The 19,508-nt window shown below is 44.5% G+C and overlaps 2 protein-coding genes across 3 annotated transcripts in view; one reads left to right on the top strand and one right to left on the bottom strand.

Moving 5' to 3' along the window:
• Positions 1–19,508, bottom strand: part of LOC122771383 (VPS10 domain-containing receptor SorCS3-like) — a 270,421-nt gene that overhangs the window by 121,747 nt on the left and 129,166 nt on the right. For both annotated transcript variants that reach the window (XM_044028934.1, XM_044028933.1), the window contains one exon: positions 1,499–1,598. In XM_044028934.1, coding sequence (XP_043884869.1) covers positions 1,499–1,598 — 100 coding nt within the window. The remainder of the gene's footprint in view (positions 1–1,498; positions 1,599–19,508) is intronic.
• Positions 13,932–18,406, top strand: LOC122771384. The gene is made up of 2 exons (XM_044028935.1): positions 13,932–15,184; positions 17,953–18,406. Exons 1-2 carry the CDS (start codon positions 14,135–14,137, stop codon positions 18,346–18,348), a joined length of 1,446 nt encoding a protein of 481 aa, XP_043884870.1. The 5' UTR covers positions 13,932–14,134; the 3' UTR covers positions 18,349–18,406.

The raw sequence follows: 19,508 nt of genomic DNA, 5'->3' as shown, positions 1-19,508 counted from the left end.
CACTACATTTCCACTCATCTGTCAAAATGTTGCTCTAATCACCGGGAAGGACGCGTTCACCACACAAGGGCAAGTCAGATTCACTGCCTGGAAATATGAGCCGTGAATCACAGTTTAGAGAACGCTACATGAAAGAGTAATATTATATTATTCAGAAAACAAAATCTGAAGTGTTTAAAGGGATTTCTTTGTTTTGTTTTGTTTTCATTTCTATTTGTAAAGGGCCAAATCACAAGGCCCTTAACGAGAGAAGCACAGAACTGACTTTATCATCCTGGTTTTCAATAAGCCAACCCGTCCGATTCTAGTCAGCCAACAATGCAGAGATGTTCTACAGCTGAAGACATTAATATTCAATGCTGTTGCCATAAGGAATAATGCAGAAAAGATATTTCATCATGAACACTGTTACTGATATTTTTCAGTGTCTCATCCCACACACCCGTTCCAGATTTAAAGTCAATATCAAATGGTCAATGATCATTTATACAGCACTTTACTAGTCTTGATGACCACTCAAAGGTTGCTTTAAACGACATATTCACAGCTGTCAGGAGCAACGTGGGGTTACAGTAAGTGCCTCGCACAAAGACACACCGGCGTGGAACATGCAACATCTGTTCAAGTCGTTAGAACAGTCACACGAGTTTGCACCGGTTCAAAAACAGTGGAATGTTATTGTAGATGAGTCATAAGCCAACGCCCACGCTAGAGCAAGTCATCTTTCAACTGAAAGGTTGTTGGGTTTGATTCCCCACTCCACTGGTCTACATGCTGAATAGGTCCCTGAGCAATGCGCCTGACCCCACAGTGCTCCTGACTGCTGAGACGGCAGCGTGGGAATGGGTATGAAGAATGTGTGATAGAAAAAGCACTGCACATAGAGTCACTGTGCGAACGTGTGAGTGTATGGGAAAAAAAACCTGTAGTGTGAAGCAGCTTTGAGTGGTGTATAGACAGACAGTCCAAATGTCTTGCAAATATGACCTTTATATTATTCTGTTTTGAACATTGCTTTATATGATTGTTTTGAACACATACATTGAGTTTGTTTTAGGCCAGGGGTGTCAAACATACGGCCCGGGGGCCAGAACCGGCCCACCAGAGGGTCCAATCCGGCACACAGGATGAATTTTTTAAAATTTCACACTAATCTAAACGTAATGTCAAATGCTCCAGATACCCGTGACTTAATGTTTGTGCCTTTATAGATCCAGTGTGCTGTGTAAATAGTAAATTTAGGCATGATATTGTTGAAATTGCACTTATATTTCTCAAGAAATTTCATGTTTTGTAAAATTATCCTTCATTAAATGTAAAACAAAGGAGAAAAAACAAAGGAGTTCTTGTTGTTCATAGGTTATTATTCTATTATTTTGCTATTTTTACTGGTCCGGCCCCCTTGAGATCAAATTGTGCTGTATGTGGCCCCTGAACAAAAATGAGTTTGACACCCCTGTTTTTAGGATATAAAGGGGAACAAAATGCAAAGTCTCACCTTTCTCCTGTTAGTCGGACAGACATAAAGGTAACTCAAGACGGTCTTGGATCCAACTTTGTCATTCATCCGCTGATATGTGGAGCCGTAGTCCGTGGATCTAAAATAAAGGGAAAATACAATGAAGGGGCAGGCAAAGAACTTGGTGGGGACATTCATGGTGGGGTAAACTAGGATTAGCGACACGGAACAATGATGAAAAACAATGTAATACCATGCCCTACAGTAGAGCAATAAGCCGAGAGAGGCTGGTGTGCCGTATACTTTATATACTGTGTGCATTTGCACTGTGTGGGAGTGAAACCTGTGCCAATAGAACAAGCAAAGGTTAACCAATCATCTATAGCTGCCAGCAAACACAAACCATTGGGAAATATCTGGGGACGTGGCACTGTAAATAATTAATTCTCTTCTGACAACTACTATGAAATAAAATACGATGAGCGCAAAAAAACATGTGGATGTTCCTGAACCCTGTGGGCTTTAATAATTTAACAGTGGGAATGAGCCTGTTAGCCAGCCTAGTCCCCAGAAACTCCACATGAATCCATCATCACTAGTAACTACCAAATCTGCCTTCAAGAAGAATATTATAGCATTTACTGGGCGCCGCTGCTTTTTCGATCAAAGCCGCATTCTTGAGAGGGGGATTTTCAAATAGTTCTCTCTGTGGGGAGAGAAGCACCCATCCATAACTGTGTCACAGCTCTCATTTGGATGCGCAGTCGATGACATTGTGTTATGAGGAAAGTGAAGAGGACAACCATTTCTACATTCCTTCTCTTTTTTATATCAGATCCCACTGCTTTGTACTACTTCAATGGGAACATAGTTTCAGAGGAATTGCATTCCCAAATAGCTCCGAGAGACTCAGTGGTTGCTATGATTACAAAGCACAGTAATGAGGCAGACAGAAAGCATCATTTCTGCAGTATATTAGAGATCAGAGGAGGGTAGAATTGCAATGACATTGATCCTGATCTGGACCAGAGGCGGTGAAACTGCATATTGGCATATACGTTTCTTTCTTTGTCTTAACAGCAACAAGCACTGGTGCCATCACCATAATGCATATAAGTGGAGTTAATTGGAGAGCCGTGTTCACATCTGCTGTTAAGACCTGTCCTGTGACCACTTGAGACCAGCATAGAATCCACACACACCTGTCAGTGTTCTTTATAACTCCACACCTAGGGTGACTTGTTGAGTTGAAGTATCAGCAGCAATGAATACATGAAAACAGTTGTGTAGACAGAGTGTAGAGAAGAATTGTCATTTACATCCGAGGATGTCAGCTGAGGAAGTCTCTCAGCTGCCCTGAAGATGGATTTGCTATATATTGAAAGTATGTATTGTATTTTTTATAATGACAATAAAGATGAATCTGATTCTGATATGTGAGAGAATGTGCTCGGAGAGAGAGAGAGAGAGAGAGAGCAGGAGACCACCTCGAATGTGGCCTTTGTGATCAGATCTGAAGATGAATTCATGACACAATTTAATGAGTTCAGGCCTGAACACTTGTGATTTGATCACTCAGGGTAGTTATTAACAGCAGGTCAGCACAGGGTCTTACTCTTTAACAATGTGACGTGGATGAGATCACCACATCAACGTCGGACAACCACCAGAACCATTTCACTCCACTCCCGAAGCTTATCAGTATGGAAATGAGCTGAATTTATTAGGGAAAATGGCAAAATAATGAATCCAAATCACAGGAAATTACAAAGTGGTCCCACTGCTACATCTGCTAAGCTGAGAGAGTTACAAAATAGACAGTGTGCTAACAAGTTTTTAAAAAATGCAACTCCGTTTTATTTGCATCGCGTCAAATCCCAATGCACATCACTTAGCTCACGTTTCTAAAATGACACTCAAATAAACACAAGAGGACAAGCCAGATGAGCTTGACATGGATATATGTGATGAATTATGGGATGGTGCATTGGCTCGTCTGTAAATGGGTCAACCTCAGATACTCACCTTGCTCTAATTTGGTTCAGGTCCTTCATCGGATTTATTAGAGTACAGGCTGCCTAAGATCTGCCCGTACATAAAGGAAATATATGATCACTGGCACATAGATGAGGTGGACCTGACTTATACAGTCTGGTCCTGTATTGCACTGCTCTGTAGCACTGTATTTCACTCTTTATCAGAAACATTTTGTTTGCCTTTGCAACTCTCCTTGCTCGGAAAAGGATTGGAAATTAGGACGGGGGACACGGACAATCAGTGCTGACTATGACATCCAAAAATCCTGAACTATCCCTTAAAGATGGAGCTGGTTTTATTCAAATTGTGCTGAAACGTCTCACAAGATATGCTTACAGCTAATGGGTGTATACAAAAAATGGGGCTTAAACATATTGGATCACTTTTTTCCTATTTGGGCCTTAACCTTTAAACCCAGAATGTCCCCCAATCTGGGTTAGGGTTAGTGTTAGGGTCAAGTTAGGTTAGGGTTAGACGCAAATAACAACGAAATGAATTACTACACGTACGGCACCGCTATGTCAACCCACTCGCCACATTTCTGGAGCTAACGGCGCGACACTTTACTCAAATGAAACCAGACACTCCACCGATTCTGAGGATATACGTCAAAACACTCTATTCCAAAGCACCACAGAGATAAAAACCAAAGAATAAAGACAACAGCAATCGCTTGGCCGAACGACGTCAGACGGACGTTCTGTGTTACACTCAAATCGTTCCGGGCGTCTCTAACGGACATTAGGACCCTGGGGGACGCATTACAATACACACAGGCAGCAGCCTGTCCCTGTCACATCCCGGCTGATTCTGATTGAATGACAGTGCAGTCAATCTCATTTTGGCGATGTCAACGTCATTCTATTGGTACTAATGACTCAAATGAGGTGTCATACAGGCCTGCGTACTGGGATACAGCTCAGTCGTACATACAATATTTTATAGATCACTAATAGTGATATAAAAATGAAATAAGTAGTTTTATACATGAGACCTCGTCTGTACTTTCTGCACTAAAACCTCTCTAATTGTGTTTCGCTTGATGAAAGTCAAACCTTGCAGAGATGATGGTCACATATTGAGGCTGCATCATTCCAAAGAGATGCTCATCCTGTAAGTGCTTTTATTTGTGTTATGAGGAAAGAGACTGTCTCTCACTTGGTGAATGCTCTTAAGTTCACAATATTTTATATCATCGTATATTCTGTCAAAATCTAAATTTGATATTAAATATTGTTATAGTAAATACACTTTCTTTTTTTTTAAAGGACCAGCTTGGTCCAAGTCCCACCCCCATCACGGGCAGCGACTTCAGTGACCAGTGACAGACACCCAGTGCGTGAAGTACCACAGACCGTCCCTTCCTGAGTCCCAGTCACATGCACCTACGATCGTATCTGTGCAATAACCACTGATGTATGTGCAATATTTTCAAGTACATACTCTGTAGATGCAACTCTGTAAGTATTTTTTAATTCCTTGTTTATATTATATCTTTATTGTCTACGTTTACGATCCCCTGTGCTGCTGTAACAACACATTTCCCCATGGTAGGAAAAACAATGAATTACTGTATCTTTAAAAAACAGTACTTATATTCAATTATTCATGGACACACAGCACATACAAACATGTAGTACATGTACGTATGCATACAGCACATACACATAAAAACACATGGGACATAATAGGGCTGCACGATAAATCGTTAAAAAATCGCGATCTGGGTTCACAACTATGTGTTGAGTGCGGCACAGAACATAGGAGGAAGTGTGTGCTAAGGAGAAATAAATACAAAATAAAGGTTCGCATTCAGCTCGCCGCTCTCGATCGCAGGCTTTCAGCAGTGCTGTCTCTAAATACACCAGACTCCTCTGTTAAATGATGAGATTATAGACCTTTGCTAAATGTTGGAGATTAACCCATGTTTTCAGGATTGTTAAGTCGTTTTAACTGATCTACAGTTCAGCATTGTTCAGTTTGATTCTTGCGCGTCTTCGTCACGCATTTTCCCTGGTTATGACGTCACAAGTCGAGCAAGTGGAAACACGCCATATGCAACTTAAGCCACTACAATAATAATAATAACAATTATCATGCAGGGTTAGTTCAGGCACTTTACTTGAATGTCTCATTGAATGTTTCTAATCTGTTGTTCATGTACATACAGTACATATACACATGCATATAGTGCTCTTCTGGTCTTGATGATCACTCAAAGCGGCTTCACACTACAGTTTTGCCATTCACCCATTCACACCCATCCACTCACACATTCACACATCTTTCATACCCATTCACACACAGTCGGCAAGAGCAACTCGGGGGTTAAGTGTCTTGCCCAAGGACACCTCGGCATGTAGACTCATGGGGCTGCTAATCGAACCCACAACCTTCCTGTTGAAAGACGACCCGCTCCGCCACTGAGCGACCGCATGCACCGCACATGTACAGCACATACATAGTGTACAGTATCCACCACTGTGCTGACAACACCTAAAAGCACATCATGTTCACTTACAGTTGCACTGAAACCAGATATACTATTTCAATTTAATGATCCTCGCACAATGTCCCATATAACATAATGCAATTAGTCTGCACCCCTACTGAGCCTCACAGAGTGTGTGCGTGAGTTATATTTGCAGGTTTCCTGCTGTACAGAGGGTCACCGCAATTTGTTATATGCGACACGCCGAAGAGGAAAATTAATCGGCAATTACAATGCTGATGAGAAACTGTTCTGTCGTGTGCTTTCATCAGTAAAAGCTGCCTACAAGAGGAAAGTCACCAAAATAAGACTCATCCCTGGTTTTTTTTAATGAATATGCACATTTGAATGAAATATGTAAAAATAACAGAACATAATAGCATTCAAATAAGACTTAGAATAACAAGAATATGCAAACTTAACACGGCTTGAGAGGCAGAACTCAGGTTGTCGCGCATAAGCACTATTTAAGTGAGACTTAGTATTGATAAGTCATTAAAGAGTGGTAGAATGTGTGGTTGAATAAGTGCTGATTACGCTGAAATGTGTCCCCTGCGTCAAGAACTATCTTGAGACATGGTGTCTCATCACTCTTACTGCAACACATGGCTGCCAGTGAGGACACTTGGCCAATAAAAAGACACGCCCAATAATGTCTGCGATAGCTGAAGAATGGGTTTAGTGTTTCGCAGAACACACAGACTCACTGTACCAAACTCCATTGAGGAAATTAGTGATTTCACATCGTTGACCCACTGCTGCCTCCATCTGTGAGTGTAAATTTGTTGTTTTGTGATTTTCTGGTTTGCAATCCTTTGCTTGGATTTACTTCAGTGAAACAAATGTACCAAACAAGGCGGCAGAGACCAGCAGCTCCTGTGTCCCTGCAAACCAAAAACACAGATTTTTGGATTCTTGTGTGTCTTCACTCCAAAGTACGTACAAATAAATAAATGAATAAAATACATTGAAGATAAGTGAAACAAATAAGAACAGACTAAACAGCAGTTCTGCAAATAGCCAATAACTCACACTGCGTGAAAGGCCAAGGAGAAGAAGACGGACAGGAAGTGAAGGGGCGTGTCTAATGTTCAATGGCGATTCATTCTAGCGTATTCTAGGTACAGGTACAGTCAGGAGCAGCGGATCAGCGGATACAGCAGAGACCGCGACAGAACATAGCACTGAAGCAAGTCGGAGAGGTCGGGGGGGAGCAAGGTCATGCAGGCATTTAAAAGCAAACAAAAGGATTTTGAAATGGATCCTGTAATACACTGAAGTGTAATGTGCCCATGACTGTGTGCTGCGGTCAACAGGCGAGCAGCAGCCTTCAGGACCAACAGCAGGCAAGAGAGGGAAGCCTGACTAACCCCAGCATGGAAAGCGTTACAGTAGTAGTAGTAGCCGCAACAACAAAAGAACTGATCTGTTTGTCCATTTTCAGGTCAGAATCCATTTCCAAACAACATAACCTCTGTCTTTTTCCCAGTTCAGAAAACGTAATGCAATCCATGCTTTGATGTTGCTAAGACATTCGAATAGCGGCTTCAGGGACATAACTTTGACTATCATCAGCATAGCAATGGAAAGATATTTATTTTATGAACACAAGTCCCAGTCCACCCTTTCGTGACCACTGCCCCAATTCACTGGTGGGTGTTTCTTCCGTTGCTCACATTCTTCACTCCTCACTTTACCATAGGTATGTAAAAGACAAGGGGGAAGAAAACTACCTCCAGCACCTCAGCGAGTGTTCGGTTAACAAAAAAGGCAACACTTTTCTACTTCTACTGAGACAGAGATGAGCATACATGTGGAAATAATGTCTGTTTCAGGCTTGCAGTGGAAAAAAGTAGATTATTGTGACTTATCACTAAAATACATTCAGGGAGTTGAATCAGACCTTTTGCAGGACAGCAAGTCTGTGACAACGAATCGGACTTAGCTCTCTAGAAGTACTGTTCTTGGAGGTGCACTATCTCAGGAGCACAATCGACCACGAAACAATGAAAGGCTACTTCTTTACTCAACATTGCACTCCTGAAGGAATGTGTCTTCATTTTTGACATATCATAATAATAATGTAATATACAAGTATTTGAGTCAAAGTTCTTCAAACAAAGTGAGCAAGACCAAGAGGCCGTCGACAAGTAGCAGAACACAGTTCCACATCAGGAGCTGGTTTTAGTCCTCTATGTTTGTTTGATTTGAATGTCTCTTCCCATCTGGTGTACAACAGATCTGAAAGGATGTGATTATACAGCTCCTTTCTCGACTTGATGCCCACTCAAACAGACTTTACGCTACAGTTAAGCCATTCACCCTTTCACTCACACATATATACAACGCAGTCATGGCCGGATTCTAATGAAATATTTTAAAGGCCGAATATTATATGTGTCATCTTGAGGACTGATCTTCAGAATTGGAGGTAGCATCAGAGCATGTATATGCCTGTCTTGATGTTGTACAGTCTATTCAAATAAATCCCTTCATCCCTTGAACTCATCACAGTCTTCATGGCTGATTCTAGCTGCTCTGTGACGTGAACATGTACCGTCCAAAAGGACTTCTTATAGGTTATTACAATTTCAATACAAGTACATAACAGCTATTATTAAAAAAAAAAAAATATGTAATTCAATTTGAAGCTCACATTTGTTTAAAAGCTTTTGTTTAATGGTGTTGACATTTGCTTTGTACTTTCATAAAATGCACTATTTAGGCAAAGCTACCATGGGTTTAACACTTTTATTAGAAATACTCAAAATGATACACAACACGGGGTGCTCCTGTCACAAGTGTGTGGTTTTAATGCTGTTCAAAAGGACATCCAATATTTTAATGTGGTGTGACAGTGGGTAAGTGGTAAGGTGAATCGTCTTTCAACCTGAAGGTCAATGATTTGATTCCTGGGTTTGGTGGTCTATTCAAAAAATCCAAAAACACCATATTTGGACAGACAGATGGGAAATGATTGTGTTACAGCTGGACAGCTTCAGACAATTCTTGAATATAAGAAATAGAAAATGTAAGATTAGACACGTATGCAAGAAGTTAGAACATTTTACAGTAAGATATATAATATAATAAAGTGCTAAAATGTAAGTGCAAAAAAAAAAAAAATGAAAGCACCCAGAAAAACAAAATGAACAACAACAATGAATATGTGCAAACATGCTATATCTACACAGTCACACAGTGGAGGTGTTCATTTGTTTTCATGTGCAAAGTGGAGGTGTACATTTGCTTATGGAGCCATGAAAACTGGGAGTACAGTGCAGTGTGTGAACATCAAATGATTTGGGGGTAAACATGCACAGTGGGAAACTGCATTAAGAGATGTTTGTGAGCTTTTGCCAAATGGCTGCCAGTAGGCAAGAACAGTGTTGTTGTGTTTTACAAAACCGCTGACCATGTTCTGGGTACGGAGAAGAAAGCCATGTGCTTCAAAGACAGAGGGATGAAAACGCCGACCAAATCATGTGTTTTTCAGCCTTACACAAAACACATCGCCCTGCAGCATGCGCGGGGGATTAAAAAGAAATGAAGTCTGTTGCAAGGAAAAGAAATGCCGTTGATCTCACGCTTCTCACTCTAAACTCGCCGCAAAAAGACAAATTAAATCAATATTCATCATGGCTCCGGAGATGAAATAATCATATGGTGGACGTCATAATCGAAACTGAAACAGCAACGACTCAACTTGTGGAAAGAGACACTTGTGGAAGCTCAGAAACCGAGAGACACGGAGAGGAAAAGGTCTATGAGCAGAAAATCCTGCGGCAAAATCAGGCCTCAAGACTCTGAATGCTCCCTGACTGATGTACTGAAATTCTGAGCACCGGTGAACTGAAGCGTTCTATGCAGCGCAGAAAGGGTCAGAGGTAGTGACGCCTGAATGCGTTGCCGACATTTCAGCTGCCGTCGTCTGAATTGTTGCAGTCTTTTGTTCCAGGGACTCAGGCTCTCTGGGGGAATAACAAATTCCGCTCCAGCCACAGGTCCTCCATTCACACTCTCTGGATACAATCCAGGGAAGTTTAGGTGACCATGAGGAGAACTAAAGAGATCTGTCGACAGAACAAAACACCAGGAAAAGGTGGATAAGGAATAGGGGAGATTTGGGCAAACTGAACACTAACCTTCATATTTTTTTTTTTCCAGCAAAAGGTTTGCTGAGCATTGAGACTCTCCCTTTGCACTTGCAATTCAGTAACATATATTTATGTGGCAGCAGTACAGAGCTGATCCTGGCTTTAAATGATGCTCTGTCTGTGTTGTCTTTGGGGTTTTCAGCATGTTCTGTTTGCATGTCAGTTACAGCCCCGTCAGTTTCACAGCACTCCATTGAGTGAAATGTTTTGTCTATTGTCAGACTATTGTGACAAGTCAAAATAGTTTTTGAATAAAATGGCCATCAAAATCACTACACCCGGTTGCGGTGGCTAGTAGTTTGTTTTCCGGTTCTCTGAAACACTCAGATGAAGATAATTGGACATCCCAAACTTTCTATATGGTGACCCACTTTGTACCCAAACCCATAACCCAGATAACCCCATAAATCACGACAAGAGCAAATATGTGCATAATGTAGTAACTCATTTTCTGTAAAACCTAAAATTATTCCGAATCGCTAAATGAATAATTTCCAAGAGATGTCTGGTAAACTTAAATGTGATGCATGTTATTGAAAACATTAGCGTTGTGACCTTTCACCCTGTGTCAAGTGGCTCTCACCAGCAACCCTCACATGGAGAGTAAAGTGGGAGAAAATGGATGGATGGCCAAAGAAATCATTGAAGATTATACATTTTGTATCATTTGTATCTTTTTTTATGACATTTTTGGATAAAAAAAATCTAGCAACAATAGTCAGTGAAGGTCAGCACTGTACTACTGGCTGCTCCGCTAGATGGCGTTTTTGTATTTTATTACTTGTACACACTAAACGAGGCATTTTAATGAGTACTTCTGCAGAATCAGAGCCTGCCACCTTTATGCTCGCACCGATCAATTGACCAGACATGACATTAAAAGTGCAAATGGAAATAAGACGTCTCTGAGTGATGGTGCTGCAATAAAACCCCCCCTTTCTTATTTAACGATTTTTCACTTATAGATTACTGTATAATGAGGTGGTCACTCACAGGTGGTAGTAAGTGTAACATTAATCTGAAATGCAAGGTGTAACATTTAATAAAACTTTAAAACTTTTTAAGTCTGTCTGCATGGGTAACAATTTGTGATAAGGGTACGTCACGTATGTTATGCTTTTATTAATGGTTAATTAATGTTTTTTTTACTATCCATTTATTAATCTTATTCTGTTCTTAAAGCTATTACTTAATATACAGTATTACACAATTCAAAAGCTTCAATTGAAAGCTTCAATGAACTCTAAATGCCTCTCTTTGGTTAACAATTATTAAAGATGTCTGTGTCTGTTAAGGTGAAAATGTGTGACACTTTGTATCATGGCACAAAAAAATGGTTACTTAACTTTATTAAGCATTACTTAAGCACACTTTTCCTTTGTTAATGCTCCTAAAGCTTAAAATGTGCATCGCTGAACTATGACTTCATAAATGTAAAGGGGTGCAGAATAAAGCATTATCTTTATTTTAATTAAGCATTTATTAACCATCACTACCTTCTATTAATGTCCATTTTAAAGTTGGAAACAAGGGTCACATTACTAAAGATTAACATGGTTAATTACTAACCTATTTTTTAAGTCTTTGTTGAGCAATAGTTCACCCAACGCCATGAGGAGAATTAATAAAGGTTAACAGTTGTTTATAAATGCTTAGTTAGTGTAAAGAAACATTTATTCTATACCACCATACATTTATAATGTCATAGTTAAGGGATGCATTTTACACTTTACAATAAGGGTCACAAGGAGCATTAATAAAAGGTAATAATGGTTAAGAAAGTAATGCTACCATTGACAGTTAAGAGATGCTAACAGTAGGACAATGTATGAATTAACACCTTAATTAACCTGAAAAACATTGATACATGTTTAGTTTAATCAATCATTAACAGTTACTTTTAATTTATGTAGCCTTATTATAAAGTGTAACCCTGCAGGATGTATGGGATGACACCACCTCCAATGAGGGATGACATCAAACACAGGACAATCTGGGATTCCACACCCGGAAACCTAAAGATCCACCATTAGAGGGGAACGTGAATGAGCAGCCCTCAGACAGAATGCTGTGTCATTTAAAAGCAGCACATTATTATGGGATAGTTTATCACCTTCGGTCAGTGAAAACCTCCGCTTTACAACTGAAGAAATGGCTGAGGACAAACCATGACTGTGGACACATCCAGATGTATATCTGCAATACACAGCGTAATGAACAATATGCTATATATGTGGTCTCGAAATACAAGATACAAATAAACAGCACGCAATAACAGACAAAAGCAATTTGCACGGCACTATAAATGGCATTTCTCACCAACACTTTACAATGCTCTTCTTACTGTTGTGATTGTAATATTGTGCATTTATGTGTTTTATGTGCCATCAACCTGCCCTTAGGGACTATAGAAGGAAATGAGCCTATGGCTACAATCTGGCACATTACTATGAACGTTCATGAATGTTCCCTGTCCTTCATCTCATCTTCCATCTCAGCATAGGGTGAAAGGTGGGGTACAGTCCATCACAGCTCTCTAATTATACAAAATCAATTCATAAATAACTTTCCATTATTTATTTTTTTCATCCTATGGACCTCTGGGCGTCACATGAACCTTTGTTGGATTCAATCTGTCAAAATTCACTGCACACTTTAAATGTGATCGCCTCATATCTCAAAACTTGAGAGACTGTATATATCTGAGCCTTATAATTCCCCCCGACTTACTTTTAACAAGTTTGTAAATAGGTGGAGAGGACATTATTCCGACCTGCAGTTTCCTGACATCCTTAACTTTCTGATTAACTTCCTTTCATCTTATTCCAAAAAGTCACTGATAGAGCCTGGAGGGAAACAAACGGACACAATCTGGCTTTGGAAGGGTAAGTGTTTTTGGTAAATCTAGCCTAAGTCCATGATTTACCAAGAGGTAACCACAAAATATATTGCTAGTGTTTGTTTCCAGTGCTCCATTTTCTTCAGCTCACTTTATTATAGACATTATTGCCTGAGTTGTTGTCTAGTATATACATCTGTAGAGGTGAACAGCATCATTTCCTGCTAGACTGCGTTACCTTGGTTGTGTGATATCAGTTATCTAATAATCTCAGTAAACCGGTTTTAGAGTAGGTCTGCCAATACTTCCATGTCTAGATATGCAGATTTCCTAAATATCCTTGTTCACTGTATCAAAACCTTTCTCTGTAGAGACTGTAGTGTTGTGTAATATTTGTCTGTGGGGTCCTGCAGTGACCACTGACCTCTCAGATCTGTGTCCTGAGGCTGTTTCACGTGAAGCATGAGAGGAAAAGCTTCAGTCTCTCTGTGAGGCTGAGCAGCAGCGAGCACTAATGAATGAATGGAGACTGCTCTCTGCAATTAGTCTGTTTTCCTGCAGCTTTATTCAACCGATTGTTTTTTAAGTGCTTTACTCCAAAACACTTATCCAGACATTAGTGACAACAGTCAGGTAGAAATAATGTTATACAACAATAACAACAACAACTAGACTATTGGTATATGACAGGATATGATATGAATTGTATTTTCGGAAAATTCCCTTTCACACATCAATAATATTAGATTTTTGAACACTATCAATTACTATGATTGTGGCGGTGGGGCTTGGTTAGAGCGACGGCTGCTGGAGGGAAGGAAGGAGTGGCTCAGCCGGTGATCAGACAGCTGGACAGAATCAGGTAATTAGTCAGCTATATAAGCATGTTTGTAACCTGGTTCTGGTCTCTTGCAGTAGGCTGGGTCCTCACGGAGACACAGAGAGAGAGAGAGACGGAGAGACACACACAGACAGTCAGCGCGGCGCAGCAGAGCGCTGACATCGCAGCCACAGCTGACTCCTTTTGTTTTGTTTGCTTGATTGTTTTCTTTGGACAATAAACCGGTACTTTTGCTCCCTCAACGCCGCCTCCTCGTCCTTCCCGAACCCCAGTGAGTGGGAAAAGCTCACAGTGGCGCCTGAATAGGGACATGGAGGGACAAACTCCGCTGTCGCTGGCCCTTCAGCACCTCGCTGCGATGCAGGAGAGCACCACCACGCTGCAGCAGCAGCAGTCCCAGCTCCTCGCGGACATTGCGGCGTCACAGCGGGACGATCGTGCTCTCCTGCGGGAGCTGCTGCAACGCCCGGCTGCCCACGGCGCCGACCCGGAGCCCGGTCGAGGACGGTCTCCGCCCGTCGCCCTGCAGCGGATGACCGCGGAAGATGACCCGGAGGCATACCTGGACATCTTCGAGGGCACGGCGGAGGCGTGTGGGTGGCCTGAGGAGGAGAGAGCGCTTCGGCTTCTTCCCCTGCTCACTGGCGTGGCGCAGTTGGCCGCGCACAGCCTGCCGGCGGCGGCGCGCCACGACTACACACAGCTGAGGAGAGTCATCCTGGACCGGCTGGGCAGTACGTCGGAGGGACACCGGCGGCGGTTCAGGGGGCTCTCCTTTGAAGAAGCCGGGCGCCCCTTTGCATACGCGCAGCAGCTTCTGGACGCAGCGAGGCGCTGGCTCCAGCCGGGGACCCACTCCGCTGAGGACGTCGTTGGACAGGTGGCGCTGGAGCAGTTCATCGCTGGGTTACCATCGTCCACAGCCAATTGGGTCCAGTGCCACCGCCCGGCCAACATCGAGGCAGCGATCGTCCTCGCGGAGGACCATCTCTCTCTTCCCCGGCGGAGCATGAGGGAGGAGACCAGGCCAGCGACGATCCCTGCCAGCCGTCCCACTCCGGCCCCGAGGAGGAGGTTCCCAGCGGCATCGGCTCCTACACCACGCACACACACACAGCCGGAGCATGCATCGCTCCGGTCATCTAATTACCCTCTGCCGTCTTTCCCTCAGGGCCCAGCCTACGTGTCTGATCACCTGGCACCCCGGGGGGCTCCTCAGACGCCAGGGCAGGTGTGCTGGCGGTGTGGGCAGCCCGGCCACATCAGAGCGGAGTGCCCGCTCATGGAAGTGGGGCAAGTGGTTCGGGTTGCCGGGCCGCCGGCCCCCTCCCCCGGTTCGGAAGGGACGTACCGTATACCGGTATGTATACAAGGGGGTACACATCAAGCTCTGCTGGATTCTGGTTGTGAACAAACCATGATCCATCAGCGCTTGGTTCGACCAGGGGCATTGTTAGAGGCATCGTGGGTGAGGGTGAGGTGTGTGCATGGGGATATTCACGATTATCCGGTGGTGGCTCTGGAAATTTATTTTAAAGGGAAAAAACATAGAGTAAAGGCTGGAGTTAGTACTCGCCTCACGCACCCTCTAATTTTGGGAACAAATTGGCCGGGGTTTACGAGCTTAGCAGGGGAAACCATGAGGGTGCGGTCACGTAAGTCAGGGAAATGTGAGTTATGTGCTGTCCTTAGTGGTGAGGCGGAGGTGCCGCATCCCGACGCTGCTGGGGGGGGGGCACAGATAGCGCCCATGGAAGATTTTCCCCTAGCACAGTCTCGGGATGAGACCCTCCGCCACGCCTTTGACCAAGTGATGGAAATTGATGGTTGTCCGGTTCACCCTAACGCAGCACTCTCTCACCCCTACTTTGTTGTCGTTAAAGACCGTTTATACAGAGTGTGTCGTGACGCTCGAACAGGGGAAGAGCTCTCCCAGTTGTTAGTCCCAAAAAGCCGCCGAGAAACGATTTTCCAGGCGGCTCACCACAACCCCATGGCGGGTCACCTCGGATATGATAAGACACTGAACCGGATCATGGCCCGATTTTACTGGCCGGGCATTCGGGCGGATGTAAGTCGGTGGTGTGCATCCTGCCGCGAATGTCAATTAGTCAACCCTCCGGCCACCCCAAAAGCGCCCTTGCGGCCATTACCATTAATGGAGGTCCCTTTTGATAGGCTTGCCATGGACCTCATCGGGCCATTAGACCGGAGCGCACGGGGATATCGGTTTGTATTAGTTCTAGTGGACTATGCAACGCGATATCCCGAGGCAGTACCCTTGCGCAACATCTCGGCGAAGAGTGTTGCACAGGCACTGTTTCAGGTCATCTCCCGAGTTGGGATCCCGAAAGAGATCCTGACTGACCAGGGCACATCGTTTATGTCACGTACACTACGCGAGCTATACGAATTACTGGGCGTCCGCTCAATCCGGACTAGTGTGTACCATCCCCAGACTGATGGCCTGGTGGAGCGGTTTAACAAACGCTAAAGAACATGATTCGTAAGTTCGTACACGAAGATAGTCGTAATTGGGATAAATGGTTGGACCCTCTGTTGTTTGCAGTGCGGGAGGTGCCCCAGGCCTCCACGGGTTTTTCGCCCTTTGAACTCCTGTTCGGCAGGAAACCTCGGGGTGTCTTGGACCTGGTTAAGGAAAACTGGGAGGCGGGTCCAAGCACCAGTAAAAATGAGGTACAGCACGTACTGGACCTGCGAGCAAAACTCCATTCACTGGGTCAGTTATCACGGCAGAATTTGCTCCAGGCCCAGGAACGCCAACAGCGGCTGTACAACAGAGGGGCTAAACTTAGACAGTTTTCACCGGGAGATAAAGTGCTTCTATTGCTACCATCGTCTAGCTCCAAATTACTCGCCAAGTGGCAAGGGCCCTTTGTGGTCACACGGCGAGTGGGGGATGTTGACTATGAGGTTGTGCGTTCTGACAGGGGTGGAGCAACACAGATTTACCACCTTAACCTCCTCAAAGCCTGGAGGGAGGTGGCGTCTGTTTCTCTGGCCACCACGGTGATCGAGAGAGATGAGCTGGGACCGGAGGTGACTAAATTAAACAGGTCGACGCCGGTCCCCGTTGACGATCATCTCTCGCCGGGCCAGAGAGCAGACGTGGCCTCGTTGCAGCGGCAGTTTGCCGATGTGTTCTCTCCCCTGCCGGGACGCACAAACCTCATACACCACCACATAGAAACTTCCCCGGGTGTGACAGTGCGTTCACGACCCTATCGCCTGCCGGAACATAAGAGGAAAACTGTTCAGGCAGAACTTCAGGCTATGTTAGAGATGGGAGTAATAGAAGAGTCCAACAGTGACTGGTGTTGCCCCATTGTTCTTGTTCGCAAGTCTGATGGGTCAATACGGTTCTGTGTGGACTACCGTAGAGTCAACGAGGTGTCCAAATTCGATGCCTATCCAATGCCCCGGGTCGACGAACTCCTGGATCGGCTGGGCACGGCTCGCTTTTTTACGACACTGGATTTGACCAAGGGCTACTGGCAGATTCCCTTGTCGCTAGAGTCCAGGGAAAAAACGGCCTTCTCCACTCCGTATGGTTTGTACCAATTTGTCACGCTTCCATTTGGGTTGTTCGGGGCCCCAGCCACGTTCCAGCGCCTCATGGACCGGGTGCTGCGGCCGCACTCTGCATATGCTGCGGCCTACTTGGATGATGTCATCATTCATAGTGAGACCTGGGAGCAGCATATGCAGCAGGTGGGTGCAGTGCTGGAGTCCCTGAGGAGGGCGGGGCTCACGGCCAATCCAGGGAAGTGTGCAGTTGGACGGAGGGAGGTACGGTATTTGGGGTACCACTTGGGGGGAGGGCAGGTGCGGCCACAGATACAAAAGACCGCAGCGGTTGCAGCCTGCCCAAGACCCAAGACCAAAAAAGAGGTTAGGAGGTTTCTGGGGCTGGCCGGTTACTATAGGAGGTTCATTCCGGCCTTCTCGGAGCTGACCAGCCCCCTAACCGACCTGACCCGAAAAGGTGCCTCAGATCCGGTCCAGTGGACGGAGCCGTGTCAGCTGGCGTTTGAGAGGGTTAAGCAAGCCCTCTGTGGGGAGCCACTTTTATACACACCTAACTTTTCTCTCCCTTTCATCCTGCAGACCGACGCCTCGAACAGCGGGCTGGGGGCCGTTTTGTCCCAGGAGGTGGAGGGGGTCGACCGCCCCGTACTGTACATTAGCCGGAAGCTAGCTCAGCGGGAGGTGAGCTACAGTACGGTGGAGAAAGAGTGCCTCGCCATACGGTGGGCGGTCGGTGCCCTCCGCTACTATCTCCTGGGGCGCCCATTCACCCTCTGGTCGGACCATGCCCCGCTCCAATGGCTCCACCGCATGAAAGATGCCAACGCGCGGATCACTCGCTGGTATCTGGCTTTACAGCCTTTCCGGTTCAAGGTGATCCATAGGCCGGGGAACCGCATGGCCGTGGCCGACTTTCTCTCCCGCTCTGCGGAGGGGGGGGGGAGTGGGCTTGCGGCCGGCGGGGTCCCGGCCTAAGTCGGGCGGTGGGGGTATGTGGCAGTGGGGCTTGGTTAGAGCGACGGCTGCTGGAGGGAAGGAAGGAGTGGCTCAGCCGGTGATCAGACAGCTGGACAGAATCAGGTAATTAGTCAGCTATATAAGCATGTTTGTAACCTGGTTCTGGTCTCTTGCAGTAGGCTGGGTCCTCACGGAGACACAGAGAGAGAGAGAGACGGAGAGACACACACAGACAGTCAGCGCGGCGCAGCAGAGCGCCACAGCTGACTCCTTTTGTTTTGTTTGCTTGATTGTTTTCTTTGGACAATAAACCGGTACTTTTGCTCCCTCAACGCCGCCTCCTCGTCCTTCCCGAACCCCAGTGAGTGGGAAAAGCTCACAATGATGTACTGTATTTTGTGAGTTTGATAAGGAAGAAGTTGAGCCCAAAGGCAACATCTGGAAATATGGACTTTTTCCATTTGAGCCTTCGACAAATATACTGTCCCTGTTCACATCAAAACAACATGTACATTAAATTCCCGCTTTCTTGTCCGTCTCTCCATACAGACAGTATGCTGAATTGGGACAGCTAATACTGTTTATGTCGCAATTGCAATGCCATACTGCTTCCGGTTATCATCAGAATCAATATGCCATAATGAGTTGGGCCCTTTAATGAAACCAGCAGAGACACTGCGCTCGCTGGAGTTCCACTCCTTCTGGATCCAAAAACAGGGTAATTATCAATCTAACTATTTCTTCTATGAATCTTCTATGAACCAGCGGCAGCATTACAGTCGTCCACCAGTCATTTCCTCCTCAAAAGAGAGGATTTCCATATTTCTGAAGAACCAAACCAAACAATAACTTAACAAGATGCCTTCACCTTCCACATCTTGCTGCAGATTGCAGCTGATCATCTGAGATTTAGCTTGAAAATAATAGAAGAATAGAAATATCTCATAATAGTACAACTTTATTCTTGTAATATTGCAACATTTTCTCATAATATTACGATTTTATTCTCCAAAAATAACAACTTTATTTTTTCTTGTAATATCACAACTTTCTTCTCGTAATATTGTGACTTTTACTTGTGATGTTACTACTTTATTCTTGCAATATTCCGACTTTATTCTCAGAAGTGTACTTTCTTTCCTTCAGTATGGCCCTAATACTCCGTCATGGGACACACG

Source organism: Solea senegalensis, linkage group LG6 (genome assembly GCF_019176455.1).
Source record: "Solea senegalensis isolate Sse05_10M linkage group LG6, IFAPA_SoseM_1, whole genome shotgun sequence".
Taxonomy (NCBI): Eukaryota; Metazoa; Chordata; class Actinopteri; order Pleuronectiformes; family Soleidae; genus Solea; species Solea senegalensis.
This window is presented reverse-complemented; position numbering and strand designations above follow the sequence as displayed.